This window comes from Mandrillus leucophaeus, unplaced genomic scaffold (assembly GCF_000951045.1).
Source record: "Mandrillus leucophaeus isolate KB7577 unplaced genomic scaffold, Mleu.le_1.0 Scaffold420, whole genome shotgun sequence".
Lineage (NCBI taxonomy): Eukaryota > Metazoa > Chordata > Mammalia > Primates > Cercopithecidae > Mandrillus > Mandrillus leucophaeus.
In genome coordinates this window covers 588,196-613,099 of record NW_012104477.1, presented here as the reverse complement: position 1 = coordinate 613,099, position 24,904 = coordinate 588,196, and the positions used below count along the sequence as shown (strand labels likewise).

The following is a 24,904-nucleotide window of genomic DNA, read 5'->3' as shown; positions in this document are numbered from 1 at the left end:
TTAGCCAGACATGGTGGCAGGTGCCTGTAGTTCCAGCTACTCAGGAGGCTGAGGCAGGAGAATGGCATGAACCCGGGAGGCGGAGCTTGCAGTGAGCCGAGATCACACCACTGCACTCTCCAGCCTGGGCAACTACATCTAAAAAAAAAAAAAAAAAAAAAAAATTCCATGTTTCTAAAGTTGTGAATTATAAGGCTGTGCCTTTAACATTTATTCTCATGTGCTTTAGTCATAGAGTGATTTTAAATAAACATCTTCATTTCAAAATTTAGTAAGTATGATTCTTCACCATTATCAAAGTTGTATGAAAATAATCACACATAGTATGCATAATTTGTGTTATTTGCTATCTGTTTTTTAATTTCTTTTTTTCTACATGTTCTAAGATTTGCTATCTATTATGATTTGCTTACAATAGATTTCCTTGGAACTAAACTATAAATCAGATGATCAATATTTCAAATGATTCCAGATTAGCTAGCATCTATTTACCATCAAATATACACTTAAGAGTTGATTAGCTATTAAAATGTACAAACAATGTAAAAATTTAAAACAGCATGAATTATTCTTCAAAATTATATTTCTTATATAATATGATATGAAATACAAAGTTTTTTTATAATTTATTTTGAGGACAAAGAAGTACTAAAAGATCTAGCAGTCTGTTGAAATAAAACATGTTAAATGGTATATGATTTATTTATGTGAAAAAAAGCCTATTTTTAAGTAGCTGACTAAACGTGAAAATGATTGAAAATATGACGTTTAATATACCATTAATGCAAATTAAATTACTGGGAGAGGAAGCTGATGGACTGTGACATTCAAGTGATTCTGAGTTCCTTTATAGACCTGTTCAATTTGAGATGCTTGACAGGGCTGCCATATTGAACAACCTCTATTCATTCTATGTGGATGGTGCCACATGAAGTTGTACAGCATTGGCCTAAATTATGAGACATCTACATAGACATCCAGGAGTTAGTTGGAATTAAGGGGGAAAAAAATTCAAGAAAGATGTCAGGGTTATAACTGCAAATAGATAAGAACTGAAGTCATGTATCTGGGTGACATTCCCCATGAAGAGATGGCAAAAGGAGTAGAAGTGCAAAGACAGAAACTTGAAGAACATCTTCATTTAGTGACTAGAGGGAGGGGCCAATTAAAGAGACATAGGCTTGTATTTTGGAGTTCAGCTTCACCCATTTATAACAGGACTGCTTACTCCCTGTGCTACACAGCTGACTCTGCATAAAAACCATTCCTTTCAATCATTGCGTTACTTACAGTCTCAGTCCTAAACCGCTCTTCTTGACCTTCTGACATTCTATTTCCTCCCCTTTTCTGCAGCCTCTACTCTCATTGCATGCCTTTCTGTTTATGGCCTCACCTTATACCTTAGAAATAAAGTACTCAGCACTGTTTTTCTATCTTTTGCTTTGTGCTTCTCTTACCTATCTCAGTTTGAACCTTCCCTCTGATAACAATGCTTCCTGTTAATCTGGGGACAATCCCATTATAATACCTAGGACCAATGTCTGAGTACAGCCTCATGCAAGTTGCATCTCCACTAAGTTTCCCTTGGACCCATGAGTAGGATAGATAGTCTAGAATAAAACCAGTATCATGTGATGTCATTGAAAGAAAACAAAGTTTCAAGGAAGATAGTCACTTGGGAAGGAGCTCCCTAATGCCTAAAAAATAAAGTCTCAAATTCTTAGCCTAGTCTTAATGATTATGCCCCATTCAACCTTTCCAGGCTTAGTTACTCCCATTTCCCTACAAGATACTACACTTGAAACTAGACTACTTGCTCTTTACTAGGTATCCTCCATGTGCAAAGGCCTCTATACTTTTGCTCATGCTGGCAACAAAGACAGCTGGGTCTCCTGTTAAATTTTAGTGTGAATGTGATTGAGCTTGGCACAAATTCAGCAATAAGTAACAGATACTTTAGAAATAAGGGAATCTCAGGTAACAATATGAGTCAGCGCCATAATACTCCTCAAGGTATTCTAAGCGATCATAAAGGGTCATTTTACTCAAGGATGATTGGGGAAAATAGAGTTAGGCTGAGATTAGATCTATTTATTCAGTCAAACAACTTCTCTATTAAAAATGGGTGGTCAGTGGCTTGTATGGCTTGTTTGGTATATAAATTGTCTCACTAAAGCTGTTATCACAAAAAAAAAAAAACAAATAAAACTAAACAAAAAAAATAAGTGGTAAATAGAATATCCAGGTACAAATTTTCAAAGACCAGCGATTCATTAAGGAGTGGGGTTCGATAATATTGTTTGGCCAGAAGATGCTGTCCCTCCAAGATCAGGTTTTCAAGAAAAGCAAGAGATGACCCAGAGGCCTCCGAGTTGATGCTCAAATGTTCCCGGATGACTGGCTACTGTTAGATACTTGGCTTCCTGCTGACCTTAGCAAGGGCATCACTGACAACATCGAGATCATGCTGCAGCTCATTCATGGCACTGGTTATGCTCTTGGTGTCTTTCAGGATCTGAATACTCCGTGTATATGGATTATACTTCACTCCAAATGGACGCTTAATTGTTTTGGTAAATTCTCTATTTAAGAAAACAAATAGAAGACAATCAATTTCTAGGGAGTGAATGATGAAAACCAAACAACAGAATCTATTTCACATACTAGGCAAAAGACAAATTTTTGTTAGATATGCATGCAACCAATCTGACCTACTTCTCTACACTGCATTTGCAGAGGCCCCCTGGAATCCCACACAAGTGGGAAACCTAAAGTAGTTATAACTATTTTATAACTATTTTCTAAAGTAGTCATAAATCCCTGGTATCACTAGGGAAAGATCCCATACATGGATTTATTAATCATTTATTACTATATACATCTCTTGACTAGAGTAAGGAGACCAATTATTGTAGTTTTATCAGTAGACATAAAACTGTTTCATTACAACACTTGACCACATAGTAACAGATCCCTCAGCCATGCCTTACATAACTATACCTACCCACACATGTAACCTGTGTGTTTATATAACACATACAGACGCACACATACTCACGTACCCCAAAATAGACTAGGAATGGTCCTACCTCCTGCACATGTAGATTTTTTCTGCTTAGAATGTTTCCCTCTAGGCTCCTTTCAAATGACCTAAATTCTGCCCTTTTTTCAAGCATTAAAGTTCTGCCTCCTTTATCAAACCACTGTTTGAACCTCCCATTTGGCACCTCCAAGAACAATCATGCCCAGGACTCCTAGGGATAAATATGCAGCTGAGGACAACTATACATGAGTAGCAGCTGAAATCCAACTGGTAATCCACCTGGTCTACACAGAGGGGATTCCCTTTTCTAATTTGCATAAAGTTGCCATTTATGCTAGAGGAATCCCTGCTAGTATTATTATTTGGTTTCGCGAATGGCCTAACTCCCCAACTAATGGTTTCTCTGAAAGATGAGAACTATGATTTCAACCCCTATCGATCCCCATCATCACAGTGTGACCTCATGACCGCTTCCACTCAATGTTGTCTCATTGATTCTGCTTCGAAAGTCTTTTCCTTTCCTACTACTTCTGTCTTAGTTCAGGCATTTGTTTTCACCTGAAGTGTTCCAAGAATCTTCTAAAAAGTTTCTCTGCCTCCAATATCCTCCTTTCTTAACCACACACTTAGCTGATTAATAAAGCGTAGCTTTGATTACGTTGTACGTATCTCCTATATTTCTCAACATCCTGACCTTTTTTCTTGCTATCTCTCAGCCTAAAACTTAATATATCTAAATATTACCTACCCTTCAAGTCCTTTCTCAAATAACATCAAGAGTACCCTGTTCGTCCACCTGAAATGAATTGCTCTTGCATAAAATGCAGAACAATGTTTCATCTGTATCTCTCCAAGGCTCTTGTCACTTTCCATGCTGTTATATAGTAATTTGCATATCATTTATTTTCCCTATTCAACTACTAAACTTTGTGATTTGAAGAACTGGAAAGAAAACAATTTCTCAATGTATCTGATACATATTTGCAACTATGCAAAATCCTTATACACAACATACTCTAGATACTTGTTATGAAAGGAAGATGTGTTACAGACAGAAGGCTCCTTGTGGACTTCAAATTATCTAGCTGCTTACTTCTGTGACTTGTTACCATCACGGGGCTGATCTCTTGCTGAAGAAAATGAAGGCATGAAGAAGATATACTGTACCTCATCTTCTCCTTTGCATCTTCAAAGCTTTCAGATACAAAGTAGACATCCTGAAAAGTTGTGATTAGACATTCCTGTTTGCAGGTAATCTTGGGATCAAAGGGCTTTACTTTGGCATGTCCAGAAAGTGCATGCTAGAAGACAAAGAGTCAGTGAATCAAAGAATAATATCTATTTTCATACTGGCACACCTCTAAACATATTACTAATGCAATGGCCCCAATCTACAATTCCAAACTTGTTTTCTATAGCTCTATTCAACCCACAGTACACTCCAGCAAAAGAAATGGCTTGCTCTTCCCTGTAAATGCCCCCAAGATCCTCTCCATGGCTTTGTTCTTCCTCTCTTCTTTGTGTAAAAGTCACCCAAGGATCTTTACTTACTTATTCCTGTATTATGTCACCTACTTTCTACCCAGCACTAGTTATTCCTGTGTATGACTCGTATACCCACCATCAAGTGCTCCCTGAAAGCAAGATAGTACCTTGGATGGTGTTTCACACACATTCATTACTCAACAAACATGAGTTTATTTATTCATTGAATGAATAATAAATCTCAAAGAATTCCCTAGAAATTATAGAAGTTATTGCTAGTATATCAGAAATGGTGAGGAAACAGCAAGACTTTGTAAGCAAAGACTTTAAAACACTTCTTATTTAAAATATATTATATACATACCATTTCATATATATCAGAAATACATCAAAATAGTTCATGTGTGTGTGTATTACTAATGCAATGGCCCAACCTACAATTCCAAACTTATTTTCCACAGCGCTATTCAACCCACAGTATACTCCAGCAAAAGAAGTAGCTTGCTGTTCCCCATAGATGCCCTTATAAAATTCTGATTTATATATGTGTGTGTATATATATACATACACACATTTGGATTATATTATATAATATATAATTGGGAAATAGAGAAAAATACATTCAGGTAATGATTAGTGACACCCCCAAGTATTTTCCATAGTAAGCTCTTGTTCAAAACCAAAAACTATTTCAGGTTTTATCAATTGTATTAGGTGAATATGATTATATACAAAGATTTGCAACTCTTACTTTGAGTTCACTGATAGAAGAAAGTAAGCCAGCACCAAAGACTCTTAGCTGTCCATCTTGTTTACACAGACCAAACTCCACAGTGAAAAAGTAGCACTGCAAAAAAAATGAATATTATTCTCACACACTGAAGAATTCAATTTAAAACAAATTACAATTCTTAGTCACTGACCCAAATACCCTAGAATAAAGTTCCAAAATCCCAGTCTAGTTCACAAGTCTTTCTACAATCTGGCCTCATCCTAAACCAGTACTTCTCAAGCTTCTGTTTTGATGACTTTTACATACTATTAAAAATTAGAGGACCCCAAAGCCTTTTTTGTGCATGTATGTATAGATTATCACTATCTCTATTAGCCATATTAAAAATTAAAACTGAGGGAAGAATGCTTGCTAATTAATTTTAAAATTTAGTAAACTCATTTTATGGTAACATAAATAATGTTTTAATAAAAATAACTATATTGTACAAAACAAAGAAGTAAAAAAGTAGCATTGTTTTACAATGTTATAAATCTTTTTAATGTCTGGCCAGAGTACAGATGGAGTCTCGTGTCTGCTTCTGTATTTAACCTTTTGGGATACACTGTTTGAGTACATGAGTTATATCAGCTTCATGCAGTTACCTAGTTAGAAAAGGGTTGAATATTTTAATAGTCTTTTTGTATAGTTGTGGATATTCTTCTTTGACTCTGCATGAAGACTCAACAAGTGGGTACAGATTTTTAAAGTTCAACTGCAATGCGGGATCTGAATTATGTCAATGAACTGCCTGTTATATTAAAATCCACTGTGTGCTTTGAATGGATCTTTCATCTAGGCACGATTTTGACCTCAAGGACCCCATAAAAGAGTCTCAGGGACCCCAAGGGTCCCCAAACCACAGTTTTAGAAGCACTGTCCTATTTCACACTGCCTCCCCCATGCTTGGACACTCTGCTCCAGCTTCTCGCTGTTTCCCCAGACACATCAAGCACCTCCTTGTCTTTCCTTGTGCATCTCTTATCCTGAGATGCATTTCCTTCCTTGCTCAGCACATCACTCATTTTCCATCAGCTAATCCAGATGTCCTTCTCCCAGGAAAACTTCCCCAGGTTCTCTATGCTCCCAGAGCAAGCTGAACTTTGCTACAGGCTATCTCATTTGACGTAATTGTCTCCTCAAATAGTATATAAGCTCCTTAAAGGTAGAAACCAGGCCTTACTCATCTTTGTATTTCCAGCAGTGCCTTGTACCTAGTACTCAAAAACGTTTTAGCATAATTTTAAGGAAACCTATCTTTTTTATTGGAAAATAAAAGATAGATAACATATTATTGTAATCTTGTTTTTCTCTACCTTTTTTAAAGCTCATGTCTCCTTTTGATAAACCTTAAAATTTTACATCTTTCTTTAATGTTATTTGAATTAAAGATTATGAACAAAAACAAATTTTCTTTTCCTTTCTTTTCTCTTCTTTTCTTTATCCTTTCCTCTCTTTTCCTCTTCTTCCTTTTTTTTTTTTTTTTTTTTTTTTTTGAGACAGAGTCTCACTCTGTCCCCCTGGCTGGAGTGCAGTGGCGCAATCTCGGCTCACTGCAACCTCCAAGCAAAGACAAATTTTCTAATGGTCATTCTGAATACGTACTTTTAAACTACACAGATACTCATACACCCTACCCCAGGTGAAAATGACTGATCTATACAGTTAATTCCAGATTTATACCGTTGCCAGTTTTTGAACAGCCTCCTCTGAAGCGCCAAGAGAAGCCAAGCCAATTTCTTGGGAGAATTGGGCAAAACTAGGTTCAGCCAAAAGCGGGACATGACCTAAGAGTTCATGGCAGGTATCTCTGAAATAGAGGTACAAGTTTGTCATGCTGCAGTGCTTAACATAAGTGCATAATCAACCATTCAATCAAATCGCAACCCAATATTTTATTCTAATGATTGGGTGATATTACTTTGGTAATGGATCACAAAGGACACTAATCAAATAAAGAAACAATTTTGGTTCAAAACCTTGGCCACTCACAGACACACATATAAGTGCATATCAGGTATCTACGGACATCCACATGCCACCCCCACCTCCCAACCCTGCCACATACACACCCAAATCAGATCTCTGCTCAAATATCACCTTCTCAGCAAGGCCTTCCCTGATCACCGTTTTCAAAACAGCCACACATACACACACACACTCCCACCCACCTACACCCTCCTCCATCCCCCTTTCTCAGCTTTATTTTTCTCCACGGGACTCATCACCACCCGATGCAACATTTGCATACATTTACTTGTTTGTTTATTATCTATATCCCCACTGGAATACAAGCTCTATGCAGGCAGAAATTTTTGTCTGATTTTTTTCAGTGTTACATTCCCTATGCTCAGAATAGCAGCTAGCACCTAATAGGTTGTCAATTAATAATCATAATGGCTATCACGTAATAGAGCATGGAATATGTATTTCATGCCAGGCGCCGTTCTAAATGCTTCACATGTGCTAATTTATTTAATCCTCACACACCAAAGAAAAAAAAACCCATAAGGCAGATGCCATTATTATAAATAACCTTTTGATGAATTCATGGCTGAAATAGAAGTACTTACGGCTCTGGGGTATAGAAGGGATCTGAACTGTGTCTAACATATTGAGTGCAGTGAAAAACTCGAAAGGCTAAACCTGATAAGAAATCTCTTGGTGATAAGTAACCAGCCACAGGACGGATGGAAAAACCTGTACGCTCTGCAAAGCAAAGGAGAAAACAAAGAAAATCTTTACCAGAATAGACCCCTGACTGCAGCATTTTAGTTCTGCTAGTGGCACCAAGTAACACTTTGATGGAGGACATGGAAACTAAAATTTATCATATGCATATTAAGGGCAACTAATTATTATTAAGCACTTGCTACAGCCAGGCCAGGCAATGAGTTAGACCTTTTACATATCACATCTCCTTTCATGTTTACAACATGAGTTAAGGATGTTTCTTCTTATTGTGACAACTATGAAATGCAGGCTCAGAGACTCAATAATGTGCCCAAGTCCACACATTAGTTGATAAAGATAGAATGACAACTCAGATCTCCTCATGCCATACAACACCTTGCTGTCTCCCTAAAGGGTTTATACTATCTCCTAGATAATCTTCTTTTTGTTAAAACTCATTAACAAGATATATTCATTTAAATCAGAGCCATTTTTGAAGCTGCGCCATTTTTAGCCAGTACCATCTCTTGTAAAGTAGTACCTTTCTTTTATCTAAACGGGATAGTGCTCTTCCATCTCCCAACAGCCAAGACTGCATGCATACTGCAAAAGAGGCCTGCCACTAGGATTCAGTGGCTCGGGAGACCCCTGTAAGCCCTAATCTTGGCCTTCATTTCAAACCCTCACAACTCTGGTATTCCAGTTCCATCCAGCTGTGTTGTGTTTGGATGCTCCCATTCTGATGGGCAGACTGCACTGTCCAGTAAAAATTTCCATAGTGGTAGAAATGCTCCATATCTGTGTTGTCCAGTAAGGCAACTACTAGCCGCATGTAGCCACTGAGCATTTGAAATGTGGTTAGTGTGACTGAGGAACCAACCTCTTGATTTACATTTATTTTAGTTATTTAAATTTCAAAAAGCCAAATGTGTTTAGTGTCTACCATATTTGATAGCGCAGGTATTCCCTTCCAACTTTTGCTTGAACTTTCTGTTAGTTTTGATTTCTCTTTGATATTTGACCTTGAAGCATTTTCAGCAACACATTCTGCAACCAGCCCAGGCTCCAGACCCTAAGAGAACAGCTTTCAGTTTTGTGTGCATAACAAAACACTTCCTCCAAATCTCATGCAAATTTGATGTTACAATTTCTGTAGTGTATATTTGTCCATCTTTATAAGTCTATCAATGTTATGTGCATTGGTTCTCTATCATCCTTAATCACTATTTTTCAAAAGTTTAGTTTTTATGGAAACCAATTACATAATTTCTTCCCTTGTAGAAACTGTATTGCTCTTTCCTGTTTATTTCTTCTAGTTTTGTGTATAGTTGTTGAATACTGTTAAGGAGTTAAATAGATATGTAGATTTTTTAAGTCTATGTAAGAAACTCAAAGACAGCAATTTCAGACCATTATGGAAATAAACTAAATTCTTTTCAGTCACAGCATAACTTCTTTGTTTTCTCCACTATGGTAATCTGCTGAGATTATCTACTGAGATAAAAGGGAAAATTTATACTTCTTTATACTGTAAACCCTTGGAGATAGATCACTGCTCCTTTTACTTCCTATACTAGCTAGAAAAACAGTAAAGAGGCCTGGACCAAACAAATATAAAGAACTAAAAGGAACAAAATTGTCCTCACCCTTTGTTTATGTCTCTACTAGCACCATCTTTTTTCTTGCTAAAATTATAAAATCTTAATGTGGAAAAAGGTCTTTAACCTTCCCCAAGATGTTTGAATCTCCTCTACCAAATCCCTGGCAAATGGGTGTGAAGCTTTTGCACGAACACCCCCACGGATGAGGAACTAACCATCTCATAAGCCTGTTCTATTTTCAAATCACTCTTTAACAAGATATTCTCTATTCTGGGCCAAAAGCTTGAAGTTTCTATCCAACAGTCCTTTACTTTAGAGTTGCACAGTGATCCCTCTGTTATAAAGATCCTTCCAACTATTTAAATAAAGCTATAACAGCCCCTAAATCTCTAGGTTAAACACCCTAAGAATTCTTCAAATTTTACTTTGTGATACAATTTCAAATCTCCTTATAATTCTGCTCACCTTCCTCTACCTTTGCTGCAGGTTATGATTATCCTTCAATGCGGTGCCCAATCCTGGATCCAATACACCAGGACAGAGTACGGGAAAATTCTGACCTCCCATATCACTACGCTTTATTCCTTTATTAAAAATGCTGTCATTGTCGGGCGCGGTGGCTCACGCCTGTTATTCCAGCACTTTGGGAGGCTGAGGTAGGTGGATCACTTGAGGTCAGAAGTTCAAGACCAGCTTGGCCAACATGGCGAAACCCCATCCCTACTGAAAATACAAAAATTAGCCGGGTGTGATGGCAGGTGCCTGTAGTCCCAGCACTTTGGGAGGCCATGGCAGAAGAATCGCTTGAACCCAGGAGGCAGAGGCTGCAGTGAGCCAAGATGGCATCACTGTACTCCAGCCTGGGCAACAGAAAGAGAGACTCTGTCTCCAAAAAAAAAAAAAAATGCTGTCATGATCAAAACAGAGTTCAGCAACCCCCTTACAAAAAATTAATTAGCTTATTACCTTTTAAAAAGTTTGAAACATCTTCCAATTGTGGGATATTATCCTCCCGATATCCACAATGTTTAGAAAGCAAAGGCAAGTTTTTGAGATACTCTCTGCAAGCATGGGTTGGGTAGAGTTTGTTGAGCTCTTGGAATACGGTTCCCCAGGTCTTAATCTCCTCTTCAGTGAACTCAACCTTCGGAATGGGGTCTCCACTAATGAGATAAAGGGAAGGAGTTGTTTTGAATTAGCATTTAATAAATAATGGCACTTATTTCACTTTCTACTTACCAAATGAACACAATTTATTCTATTCACTTATTTTATTATCTCAAAGTTGGCTACATTTTTAAAAATATACTTACTGTTTATAGTTCATAGCCAAGTCCGCAAAATACTTTCGACGTTTACGGTAGACATTGTCTTTGAAGCCCTGATAATTAAAGATATATTTTTAAATATCCACACTAAAAAAACTTGACAAATGATATTCGGGAAACATTTCATTATTACTAGAGCTATTACATTAAAGGGCTACATAATTGCTACTATGAGCAAGCATTATTTAGAGATTTATGATCATTTTTATTTTAAAGTCAATGTTACATGACAGCTTTATACTCCAGTAGCTACAAAGATAAAAGATATAATGGGTACAAAGATAGTGTAGTGGCCACAAAGATAAAACAGTTTAAAGAATAAGGAAACCACTATCCCAGTTAAATATATGGCTCTTTTCCAAGGGTGAGGGTTTTTTTCCTTAATCATTTGACTATATCTTCAGTTATATTTACCCATAATAGTAATTAATAATAAAAAGTAATTAATATTTGAAATAGTGACTTAACTGAATCTAGTCTTAGATTTTATCACAAAATGCGAATATATTTGCCATTTGCAGAAATAATGATGATTTAAATAGCAGACAAAATAGTAACATTAGAATTTATACTCATGAAGAAAATTTTTTTTAGACAAAATGGCTGAGTGTGGTGGCTCACACCTGTAATCTCAACACTTTGGGAGACCTACGAGGGAGAATCACTTGAACCCAGGAGTTTGAGACCAGCCCGGCAACAAAGCAAGACTCTGTCTGTACAAAAAAAAATTAAATAACAATTGTAACTAGCCAGGTGTGGTGGTGCATCCCTGTTGTCCCAGCTCCTTGGGAAGCTGAGGCAGGAGGATGGCTTCAGCCCAGGAATTCTAGGCTGCAGCGAGAGATGGTGGTGCCACTGCACCCTAGCCTGGGCAATAGAGGGAGGCTCTATCTTAAAAAAAAAAAAAAAAAAAAAGACAAAATAAGAAATCAAAAATCAAAGCCCAGGAGAAAATAGCCAAAAATGCAAACAATGGGAAAGAAGGGGACACCTGAAAAGAGAGAATGAGACTCATCTCTTTAACACAGATCTATGAGAGAGCACAGATTTACTATGATTTGTGCTAAAATCTGGAAAAACAAATATGAACAAAGCAGCCTGGGGCTTAAAGGAGTTTACATGAACCTGTTATTGTAAAATGATACAGTAAGTGTCTCATCATATTGCACAGATATGTACAGAATGGCACGCACACTTAAAACGATTGTGTGGTTCAGGGAAGGATTCCCAGTGATTACTCTCGACTCGAGCTAAGACACAAAAGAGGAGTGGAAACAGCGCAGTGATTAAAACAAACAAACAAACAAACAAACCCAGCATGTTGTGCCTAAGAAAATACAAGCAACCCCATGTTGCTCAAACTTGGAGAGTAAGGCAGAGCATGTTGAAACTAGTTGGGGTCTGCAAATTAAAGGTCCATTAAGGAGCTTGGAGTTTAGCCTTGGGTAATGGGAACCCACTGGTGTTTTTTTAATAACAACTTTATTGAGGTATAATTCACATACCATAAAATAACCATTCAGTGGTTTTTAGATATCCACAGAGTTAAACAACCATCTCCACCATCTAATTTCAGAAAGATTTTGTCCGCCCCCAAAAAAACCATGCTCATTAGCAATCACTCTCCAACTCCACCCCAACCCTCCCCAGCTCCTGGCAACCGGTAATCCACTGTCTGTTTCTATGTATTTTTCTGTTCTGGACATTTCATATAAATGGAATCATACAATATGGGACCTTTTGTGACTAACTTCTTTCATTTACCATAATGTTTTCAAGGTTCATCTATGTTGCAGCACATACCAGTGTTCCATCTCTTTTAACGCCCAATGATATTTGCTTATATAAATATACCATACTTCATCTATTTATCAGTTAATGGACATTTGGGTTGTTTCCACTTTTTTGCTATTATGAATAATGCTGCTACAATCATTTGTGTATATGTTTTTGTATGGACATGTATTTTCAATTCTTTTAAGTATGTACCTAGGAGCCATTGGTGATTTTTAAGAGAGAAGATGAATAATAGTCATATTGAGGTTTTAGATCATTCTAATGAGGATAAGAAGGAGGTGTTTGAAGATGACAAGGCTAGAGGAAGGAAGACCAGTTAAGGGATGTGGTAGTAGGGATGAATAAAGAACACATTTAAGAAATACCTAGGAGGTGAAAATCAGCAGGACTTGGTAGATCAGTAAAACTGATGTACTCACCTTTCCATAAACATGCCCCAGATTTTCTTGCCTCTGAACCTTTGCGCATACTGTTCCCTCCTGAATTGTTCTTCCTTTCCGTCTCTTATCTGCTGAAATCTTTTAAGGCCCAGTTGAAATGTTGCCTTTCTCTGATCTCTTCAGCTAGAAGTGTTTGCTCTCTTATGTACATTTTGAGGCAACATTTTCATGAAGCAAAATTTTCACCTAGCATGCTTTTTATATTTTATCTTGTGTGTGTTTGTTTATATATGTGTGCTTTAGCTTTTCAACTAGACTACATGCTCCCTTCTGGCAAGTACTGCAATTAATTGCAATAGTTACTCAATAAGATTATAGAATAATTGGATACATCATCTGGTGGCTGTCTAAGGTAGTATACAAAGGTCACATTCACACAGCTAACATGTGAGAGAAGCTACATTAAAGCCCTGGTCTGTTCAACTTCACAATCGCACTCTCTTCTCTCCTCCCCTCCCAGAAATGCTCTAGATTTACTAATTCTCCAACTCTTGCCTGTACTGTACAATTTTCTCAGGAAACAACTTCCTAGTTCATCAACTGCCTAATAAACCAATCATGCTGGGCAGTGTGGGTGGCAAGTCTTTCTCTGGCCTGCTTTTACTTATCTCCCTGTCCAATAACCCATGCCCATTTAAATAAAAACTGCAGATGCTATCTTCATTTTAGTATAACCTTTTGAATAGCTCTCAATAATAGGAATGCTGGGCATGGGACAGATATTTTGGAACAAATGAAGCTCTATGTTTTTCAGGCAGTTAGTCTCAATTCCACCAATATAGAGGTCTACTAACACTTGTTGAAATCTTGATTAAAACAATATCTCATTTAGTCTAGAAAAAACACTTTCTCTAAAAACATTGCCCTTAATTTTTAGTTTGCTTCAAATTGTTTTTATAAATGTATTTATTAAAAATACTTACAGGGTGCTAGCTTATGCCTGTTATCCCAGCACTTTGGGAGACCGAGGCGGGTGGAACACCTGAGGTCGGGAGCTTGAGACCAGCCTGGCCAACATGGTGAAACCCCGTCTCTACTAAAAATACAAAAATTAGCTGGGTGTGGTGGTGGGCACCTGTAATCCCAGTACTTGGGAGGCTGAGGCAGGAGAATCACTCGAACCCAAGAGGCAGAGGTTGCAGTAAGCCTAGATCGTGCCACTGCACTCCAGCCTGGGCAACAGAGCAAGACTTGGTCTTAAAACAAAAAAAGCCTAGATCGTGCCACTGCACTCCAGCCTGGGCAACAGAGCAAGACTTGGTCTTAAAAAAGAAAGAAAATACTTACAGGATGGTCTGCATCTAGTTCAGATCCATACATCAGAACTCTGTTGGCACAACAGTCCAGGTCAGAAATCTTCTTTGGAAACCAAGGAACAGTTTCCATACCTGAAAATTAAAAAAAAAAAAAAAAAAAAAAGAAGCACTAAAAGTTGAAGAGACAATCTTAAGACAATAAAGAAGAGAAAATTAAATTCAGTTGGATGAGAGTTTTAATTTAAGGTTGTACATCAAGGCAAGATTTGTATGAGTTAAGTAAATTGCCCTATTTCTAAAAAGTAAAATTTATTCAAAATTTCTGAACTTTAATTTCTTTTTGAGTCTTCAGGTTGATGTTCTAAGTTTTGGAGAAATACTGTACTTTAGAAACAGACTAAAAGTTTTAAAAATGCTTAAGCTACATATTTAGTTATTCTACAAAAGCAGAAAAAGGATGCACAACTTTATTTACAGACCAAGGTACAAACTTAATAAAAACTTCATTTATTTTTGCCAGTGGAAAAGATCTTAGAAATCATTTGTCTTTGCCACCTTGATCTTCTCACCATTCCTCAGACACACAAGCCCTCATAAGACCATGGGGTTTTATAAATGCTACTCTTCTGTCTGGAGTAGCTATTCCACTCCCATTGCCTGCCCCACCCTGCCCTTCTGTTTTCCTGAGAATATCCTTCACATCCTTCAAGACCCAAATCTAATGAGATCTTCTCATTCCGCAAAGCCTTCCCTGACCCTGTAGACAGAGCTAATTATCTGTTCCCTGGGTTCCTGTGACTTTATGTCTCTCTCTAAAGGCTTTTACTACGTTTTATTATAATGTACCTGTTTATATGTCTGTCTTACATGAAAGACTGGAAACAACTGTAGGGTGGAGACTGTATCTTTTGTATGCCTATTTCTTAGCAGAAATATCTGTCACAAGGCTGATGTATCAACTGAACTATTTAGTCATCTATACACCTCTGCATTTTACAGATGAGGTAATCAAATTCCAGAGAGGTAATTTACCCTAGGTAATGCACTCCTCTTGGAAGACAGAGGACTAGAACTCAGCTCTTCTTGCCCCAGTGTACTGCTCTTTCTAACATATCCAGGAGTGATATTCAAGGGATTTAACAACAAATACAACAGGAGCAGTAATCGCTCAAAATAGACATCAGCAGAGTCCTAGGCTTCTGCTCTGCAAGGTGTTAACCCTTTAGTTGTTAATGATGGGTGTGGGACTTCCTGGTGGGGGGCCGGTATCTGGAGCAACAGAGGCTTCAGGCATGGTGAAGAGCCCTCAAGGGACTTGGGGAAGTAGCTCTCTGCCAGCCAGAAGTGGAGATATATCAGTATTTTAATAATTATATAGCTGTACGAACGCATAGCAGATGAATAGCAGTCCTGATTACACCTTAAATATTGTGGACAGAATCTGAAGAGATTATTTTAGATTGAGTACCATATATAAAATGTACCTAAATTATCCATTTGTCTTTTGCCTCGAGTGAACTTCAAGGATTTTTTCACCAGTAGAGATCTTAACCTTTATCTTTGCTACCTGAGTATCTGAAACTTTAGAAGGCTTTATTGCTTTCTCATTTGCTTTTGGAAGGAATGCTGTACATCAGTTGTTCCTGACCTTTTTGGCACCAGGAAGTGGTTTTGTGGAAGACAATTTTTCCAAGAATGGGGAGGCGGGAGATGGTTTCATCAGGCATTGGAGTCTCATAAGAAACACACAACCTAGATCCCTCGCACACGCAGTTCACAATAGGGTTCACGCTCCTAGACAGAGCTCAGGCGGTAAGGCTCGCTGGACCTGCTGCCCACTGCAGCTGTGCAGCCTGGTTCCTAACAGGCCGTGGACGAGTCCCCTGCTATACGTATTGTGTGTCACTTCATAGTTGTCAGCAACTGTCAACATTTGCAACAAATTTAAATATTCATTTACTATCCGCTAGATGCCAAGTCTTATGAGACTTACTAAGTGCTCAGGGATTGTGAATTAGAGGTTTTTCAGATCAAGAAATGTTGATGCTTTGGAATGAGAGATAATCAATCCCTGATTATGCCAAATTGTGTTGTCTTTCTTCTTTCTTTCTTTCTTTCTGCCTGCCTTCCTGCCTTCTTTCCTTCTTTCCTTTCTTTTTTTTTTTTTTTTGACAGGGTCTTGCTCTGTCACCCAAACTGGAGTGCAGTGGCATGATCTCAGCTCGGCTCTACAGCCTCAACCTCCTGGGCTCAGGTGATCCTCCCACCTCAGCCTCCAGAGTAGCTGGAACCATGGGTGCATGCCATGACACCTGGCTAATTTTTGTATTTTTTGCAGAGACTGGGTCTCTCTATGTTGCCCAGGCTGGTCTTGAACTCCTGGACTCAAGTGAGTCTGCCTTGGCTTCCCAAAGTGCAGGGATTACAGGCATAAGCCAGCACACCCAGCTGTTTCTTATACTCAAGATTTTCTTTTTCATTTCTCTTACACTAGATCAAATGTTGCTTTATAATTTTTCTTTGGTATCTTGAGCAACTATATTTTGTGTTCCCTTCACTACCAGACTATAAGCAACTTGGAGAGATTGTGTTTTATTATTTTCATGTTTTCAAGATAAATATAAGATTGAACACACATTAGGTATTTCATCTTCTAAGTATTTTCACATTCGAACTTACCATCTTCCTTCACAGTAAAATTATCTGGTGGATTCACAGAGAGAACATTGTCATGAGACTTTAGCAGTTGAAAAATATCATTCAATTGTTCTCTGTTGATGTCACAGTCAACAAAAATCTCAAATTCTGAGTTTCTTCTTTTTGATTTTCGGGACTCGATATGTAACAGATTCACATGCTTCTCCTGTGTAAAGCACAGGGTAAAGATCTCATGTAACTGCCTCAAATGTTAATAGTCTTTGAGCAGGCTACTTTCATTACCACTAAAAATCAGATTCAGACTTCTCAGAACAGCCAAAGGGGAAAAGGCTGTTTTTAGTGCTGCCAACAACAAAATAATTCCTTCTTAAAAATTATGTACCGGTCAGAAAAGTTTTCAAAATTCATCCCACCCTCCAGAAACCAATAAAATAACACACACTACAGGCCCTTCAGATTGTCAGAATTAATCAGAATTCAAATTAAAATATTATTAAGTTTTCTGGCTAAGACGAATCTTTTGAAAATTCTCATAAATAAAAGCTAGTTTTCAAAAAGTGATACCAATGTTAGTCCTGGAGAAAGAAGAGTTTCCCTTTCAAAAATTCATTTAATAAAATTAGATGAACAGCTTGAGCACAGAGTATTCAATACCTCAAATCTCTTAAGCTACAGTCTTAGTAACAGCTGAACCAGATCTCCTCTTCTGACCTCTTCCAAGTCAGCCTAAGATGGGGGTGCTGTGTGTAGAAGTGTGGGAGGAGGGTATGTTCTCTTTCCAATTTGGGTAGCTTAGAAAGAGTGCTGGGGACATGATAATGAAACATGAGAACCAATCACCCAATAGTTTTTTCATCTAAAAAAATGAGAAAGTTAGAGCAAATAATCTCCAATACTAACCAGTGCATCCTAAAATAACTTAATGAACACCCATGCAACTAGGTGAGAGCTGCGAAGAATATAAAGGAAAGACATAAAGGTATTTACATTCTAGTTGGCTAGCACATGGAAGATTAAGAAAATAAAGTAAAGAGTGTTCAGATGCAGATGCTCAGCAAAGGGAAAAGCATTACGACTTAAAAGAGAGTAGAAAGTTTCATGGAGCAGGTGGAAACTTAAAGGAATCTTAAAGAATAGATAGAATAGGTCAGGCATGGTGGCTCACACCTGTAATTCCAACACTTTGGGAGGCCAAGGTGGAAAAATCACTTAAGCCCAGGAGTTCAAGAGCAGCCTGGACCATGTAGCAAGACCCCATCTCTACAAAAAAATAATAAATTAGCCAGGTGTAGTGGCGCACACCAGAAGTCCCAGCTACTTGGGATACTGAGGTGAGAGGGTCACTTAAGCCCAGGAGGTTAACGCTACAGTGAGCCGTGATTGTGCCACTGCACTCTAGCCTGGGTGACAGAGTGAGACCCTTTCTAAAAAAAAAAAAAAAAAAATTCAGGGAACGTGAGCTAACAAGAAAGAGGAGTGAGTGATAGAGGATGTTAGGAAATTAGAATAGGCAGGGTTTATCTGGGAACATAGAATTTATCACAGAATCAATACAAGTCAGTTATAAAATATACTGGGATTGATCAGGTGTAGAGAAGAGTTTCATTTCATCTATTTCTTATAAATTTTTACATTAATAATGCATTTGTAAATATTTTCTAAATGATGACTTGAATAAATATAAAGCCAAACTATGTTTTTGGAGGAAAAAAAAAAAGATACAAAAATGTCAATTATTCCTAAATTTAAATCTCAATGGAATTTGGTGAGGAAATGTAATTAAATAATTTCAAAGTTCATCTGGAAGAAAAACACAGTCTGGAAAATTCAGATAAAGTAGAAGTAGTACGTGAAACATTCCCTATCCGTCATTTCAATTACAGAAACAGAGGCATAGAGAGGTTAAACAGTTCTGCCAGAAGCACACAGGAGACAAGTGTCAGAGCCAGAATTCAAATCTAGGCTGTGCAGGTCCACAGTCCATGCGCTTAAACACTATGCTGTAATCCTGTTGCACAAGAAAGGAAGAGTCACAAAAGTGGATACTAGGGCTCTTCTTCAAACAATATTTACATAATCTTAATAATAAAGACATTAAAGACTGACAGAGCCAAAAACCGGGACACAAATGCATTGGGAAGACGAGTGGAAAGGAAGTTGAAGAGGCCATCGGAAGGGGAGTTGTGTCAAGAAACCTAAATTTTTGCTTCATTGTTGAAAATCAATAGATAATTACCTATAATTTTAGAAATCAAGAAGTAGAAGCAGAACAAGCATATAATTTATAAGTGTGGAAGTAAATATTAGAAAAATAGTCTAAAGAGTTGAAAATGGTTGCCTCCACAAGGTGGGGGATAAGTAAAATGGATGGAGACACACCCGGAGAACACCATGTAGCAGTTAGAAGAATGAATGAGATGTTCACACAACAGCGTGCACAGGTTTTAAGAACACAGTGCTTGATGGGAAAAAGAATCTTTATAGCACAATATGATTATATAAATTACAAATATATGCACACACAAAAACTACATATTCTGAAGTGCAGATAAAAGTTATTCAATGTACATATCAAACATATGAAAGCAGTTCTCTATCAGAAGAGAGAAATGGAGATAGAAATGAAGAATGAAATAAAACAGGAAGAGGTTGCACAAATCAACAATGATAGTGCACACATGATTTAATGAGTGTGATTAACTCAAGCTTCTGCACATAAGGTTGCAAAAAAATTAAATGGAACTTAGGAATGAAGAGAGACGGAGCAAAAGACTGCTTTTAAAAAAATATGTTTTATGGTATGGGTTGAGTTGTTCTTAAGCTATGTACAATTATTTTTTGATTAAAAATTAAATTTAAAAAGTTGATGGAAGAAGACACACAGGTATTTTATTTAAAGACTCAAAGGCAATCAATAGAATAGCTAAAAGTAATAATACAATTATCAGATTTGGAAGGACTGGGAGAGGGAAGGGAGGGAGGTGGTATCAGTATCATTGTTCATAATAGAAAGTAAATGAATATAGTGTGAAGTTGATAACTCGAAAAGACATATAATAGCAATGTTTAGATTTCATAAACTCACCACCAAAAAAACTAAAGGCCGGAAATAGTTAAAAGAGGTTGCCTCTAGGGAGTGGGACTGAGACTATGGTATGTGTTAGGTAAGAAAACTGATGCTTTTCATTACAAGCTCTTCTAGACTATCTATATTTCAGATTTTTAATTCTTTGTAATATTCTTTGCAAACAGCTATATAATAGTATGTCGTATGATTATTAACATAGCTAACATCTATTGATCACTTACTTTGTACTGTACCATCCTAAGCACTTTAGAGATATTAACTGTACTAATGCTCACAATGACCCTATGATGTAGGTAGAGTTCTCATTTTATGGACATAAATCCTGAAGTGTGGAGAGATTAATCAGTTTGCCCACGATCACCCAGGTAATAAGTGACAGAGCAAGGATTTGAATTCAGGTGGTCTGTCCCTGGAGACCAGAGCTTAACCACAGTGGTGTTCCGCTAGCACAATTCAACATCCCCTATATTAGGACAAGTGGATTATTTATAATTTTTAGTTCCTGTAAACAATACATCTTTGTGTGTCCCTGAGCCCTTAAACTCAGTTAGGTCCCCCAAGTTCAACGCTGTCACAATATCTGGTACTTCTGTTTCATGTCACTTTACACATAGTAATTATTCACTTACAGCAGTTGTTTGTTTAGTGTTGCCTTCCCCACTAGATTATATACTCTGTGAGAACAGGCACTGTGTTTACTTCGTCCAGCTCCATATCCTTAGTGTCTGATGTGGTACCCGACACATAGTAAGGACTCAATAAATATTCATGTTCTGCTTGACTGATCCATATTTTTAAGACAGATTTACGAAATTAGAATTATGGGTCAAAAGTATGAACATTTTAAGGCTCATAATACGTATTACCAGATAGTTTCCCTACATGGTACACAAATTTACCCTCGTGCCAAAGGTGCATTGGAGGGTAATGCACCTCCAATGCAATGAAGCTCTGACAGTAGGGGACAGTGTCATTATAGAATCTTTGCTACATGAAAATAATATCATTAAATATACTATGACTATATCATTAAATCTCAAGTATATAATTAAAAATGTCTGATTAAATATCAGTAAAATTGTAATACTTTATTAAAATTAAAATTTGCTTCTCTAAAATCTATGAAGTGAATTCTTTCTCCCCCATTTCCCAAAGTAGCTATTTGTATCTCCTCTTCTGTAAATTGTTTGTATCCCTTGTTAGAATTCAGCACTATTTTAGAAATGTAAGTTCTTAACAAATGTTTGTACTCCACCTCTGAAGAATTTGCAACAATTTATATATATTTATATGTATATTATATATAAACATAGAATTTATATATATAACATACATAAATATACATAGAGAGAGAGAAAAAAAAATCTCACTCTGATACCCAGGCTAGAGTGTAGTGGTGTGATCATAGCTCACTCAATGTAACCTTGGACTCCTGGACTCAAGCAATTCTCCCACCCCAGCCTCCCAGGTAGCTGGAGCTACCAGTGTCCACCACCTCATCCAGCTAAATTTGTTTTTGTTTTTTTTTTTTAAGAGATGGGGTCCTGCTATGTTGCTGTGTATTTTAAATATAGTTTTAGAGATTCATTTCTAGAAGAATTTTGTGCAAAAATATGGAAAACGCTTACCTGAAATATTTTCAGGGCTTTTATAAGTCCTCCAACTTCATTCTTTAAGGAAAAAATGAGACTTGCTCTTCCCCTTTCTAAGGAATGGTCTTTGTTCTCCTTATTGTCTTCAATCATGATGAATTTGGAGTAATTCTCTAAAACTAAAGTATGAAAACAAAGACAAAGGGCTAAAAAAGAAGGTGCACGATGCAGACAATATTTGATAACTAAGGGCTAATTTACTTCTAGAAGCTTCAGTTTCTTAATCTTTTATACAACCTAGATATGCAGATAAGCTTTGCAAGAATCTAGTGAGACCAAAATAAGATGAAACTTCTCCTGACACCTGCCTAGAACAGAACAGGCACACAATACATGTTAGTAGTTCCCTTTCATGTTTTTCTAAACCAATCCCTCTTTTAGGGCATGACTCAAGCCTGCTGGCTTCTTGTAGTCTTCCCAACTATTGTAGCCTGAACTAGTCAGGAAGGCCTACCTCCTCCCCTCCCTGTCCACAGTCTTAGCACTTCATTATACCAGGTCTCAAATGGTTTCCCCAAATGTTTTATTTGAACATATCTCACCTTCTGACAAGGCAGCAAGCTCCTCCAGAGTGGGGACAAGGCTTTCTATTTATTTTGTAAACTAAAGGCCTGGCCAGCTCTAGACATATGTGCACTAGATGGATAACTGCTAGCCAGGAGAATTCTAGATCTGCTTCTCAGAAGATGAACCAGATATCTACTTTGGTATCTTCTCAACCACTTATTTACACTGCAAAACAGTGTAAGGAAATATGTGGAATGTGAAGTCAGATATATCTAATTATTGGCCTCATGTTTATCAGTGTATGACCTCGGGTATGCTACTTAACCTTTCTAATATAAAACTAAGTTACCAAACAGCTACCGGAACTCATAACATACAAAATTCCCACTTGTTTTAAAACACCATAACGTGGCGTGCTATTCTGAGATTTTCCTCACGGAAGAAACTAGGATACTTCAGGTACCAAGAAGAGTTAGAGACACATAATTCAAAATTTAACCAACATTTATGAATTCACTGGGTTCAAGTTTCCAAAACTACCAAGATTTTTAAATTATGCCAAATCAGTCTCTAGAATTAAAACAATTTCTACTTCGAACGCTATAAAACTAAATGGTCAGTTAAACTGAATAATTATGTGGATTTTTCTGTGATTCAAACAATTACTAATGGTAAAATGAATAAAATTTCAACCTAAGCACATTCACATGTGTAAAGCACCACAGTCAAAGTTAGGGCAGTAAAAATTTTAAAACAAGACAATTTGCCTCCAAAGAATTCACACACTTGTTTATGGGGAAGGAGAAAATGGAAGACAGACTTCTCAATAAGTACAAAGAAGTAGAAGAGAAGGGACACTGAGATCCCAGCCATGATACCCAAGGAGTACACTCAACCACCCCTCACCTTCCCACCTCCCCACCTCCCCACCCCTTTGATCAATATTCCATGTGCTTCTAAAGATGACTGAATACAGCTTCTAGCCCATCCATGAGTCTCTGCTGAGAAAGGATTTATGGATGAGAAGCAAAAGATCTTATGAGATTTTCCACTTCGAAGGAAGTGACCATTTATCAAGGTAAATTTAAGTATAAACAGAAAATACCAAATTGGTGACTCTGGGGCTAAAAATTGAGGGATGGTCTCAGGTAAGCATTCTCAAAATGCTTTTAGGGATATGAAAACCTTCAGAAATGTTTGTTACCCATTCAATTACCACTCAAAGATTGACTTTTCTTATTAAACACAGAGTATGGGTGACGTTGTCCTATAGTGTGCAAATGTAAACAATAAGAGAGATGCAAAATAATATAACAAATTGCTAGTAGTAAATCATTCTGCAAATCCATCTAGGCAAGTTATAATCTTTATGGGTATCAATCTCTTTATTTGCAAACTTAGAGGGAGGATAATCAACACCACTCTCATGATTATAAGGAGGATTAAATATATATAAACTTATTGCTATGAGAATTAAATAGTTATAATTTATATAAACCTCTTGGAACAGTTGCTAACCTACACTAAGTACTCAATAAGTATTATTTCAAATAATGGGGAATATGTCCCAAATTTTCCAGTCTTCAAAAAAAGAGAAAATGTTAAAGTAATGAAATAGCCATTCTAAACACCTCTGGCTAAAAATTTTTCTCGCCCTAGGAATTAGGCATTTTACAAGATGATTAACATATTTCTTATAATAGCAAGCATGTGGAAAAGTTGCTTTATGATATAAAATGTCAGTATTGTTTTGTATCAAGGTGATTTCAGTTTCATTAATTTATTATAAAATCCCTGAAGTGTATTAAATTCCAAATCTTAAGCAAATAATTCAGCAGTTTTTTTGCAAACAAATAAAGACCCCAAAGTAAAATGTACTGAGTTAGCCTGTATTTACTGAGTCCTCGTGTTTCCTGATACCGTCACCATGACATGCAGAAGGAAGAGGATTCTGCAAATATAAGCTACTTCCTGGCCAACCACTAGCTTCATCATGTACATCAGCTTTAAGAACCGGGGGCAAGGGATCAGAGAACAGTAAAGAAAAGTTGCCACTGATTTTTTCCAGTCAGTGGTAACACCAGCAGAATTCTAGATCTTCGATACTTTGTCTTTCAACAATCTCTTGGAGCTTGGAATAAAACTCTTCTTATAAAACTATATGAGGCCAGCCACAGTAGCTCATGCCTATAATCCCAGCACATTGGAAAGCCAAAGCGGGTGGATCACTTGAGGTCAGGAGTTGAAGACCAGCCTGGCCAACACGGTGAAAACCTGTCTCTACTAAAAATACAAAAAGTAGCCTGGCATGATGACACATGCCTGTAATCCCAGCTACTTGGGAGACTGAGGCACGAAAATAGTTTGAACCCAGGAGGCAGGGGTTGCAGGGAGCCAAGATCGTGCCACTGCACTCTGGCTGGGCAACAGAGTGAGACTCTATGTCAAAACAAACAAACAAACAGAACAACAACAAAAAAAAACTACTATGAAGAGTCTGGGCAACATAGTGAAATGCTGTATGAACAACAATAACAAAAAACAATTGTTTAAGTTAGCCGGGCATAGTGGCTTTCACCTGCAGTCCCGGCTACTAGGGAGGGA

The 24,904-nt window shown here is 37.3% G+C and overlaps 1 protein-coding gene across 1 annotated transcript; it reads right to left on the bottom strand.

Moving 5' to 3' along the window:
* Positions 1–1,808: 1,808 nt before the first annotated feature.
* On the bottom strand, positions 1,809–23,569 carry TPH1 (tryptophan hydroxylase 1). The gene is made up of 11 exons (XM_011992939.1): positions 23,505–23,569; positions 21,770–21,912; positions 17,075–17,258; positions 14,427–14,527; positions 10,888–10,955; positions 10,541–10,737; positions 7,874–8,009; positions 6,984–7,110; positions 5,280–5,375; positions 4,211–4,344; positions 1,809–2,582 (listed from the first exon to the last, which is right to left on the bottom strand). Exons 1-11 carry the CDS (start codon positions 23,506–23,508, stop codon positions 2,408–2,410), a joined length of 1,365 nt encoding a protein of 454 aa, XP_011848329.1. The 5' UTR covers positions 23,509–23,569; the 3' UTR covers positions 1,809–2,407.
* Between the last annotated feature and the right edge of the window lie 1,335 nt (positions 23,570–24,904).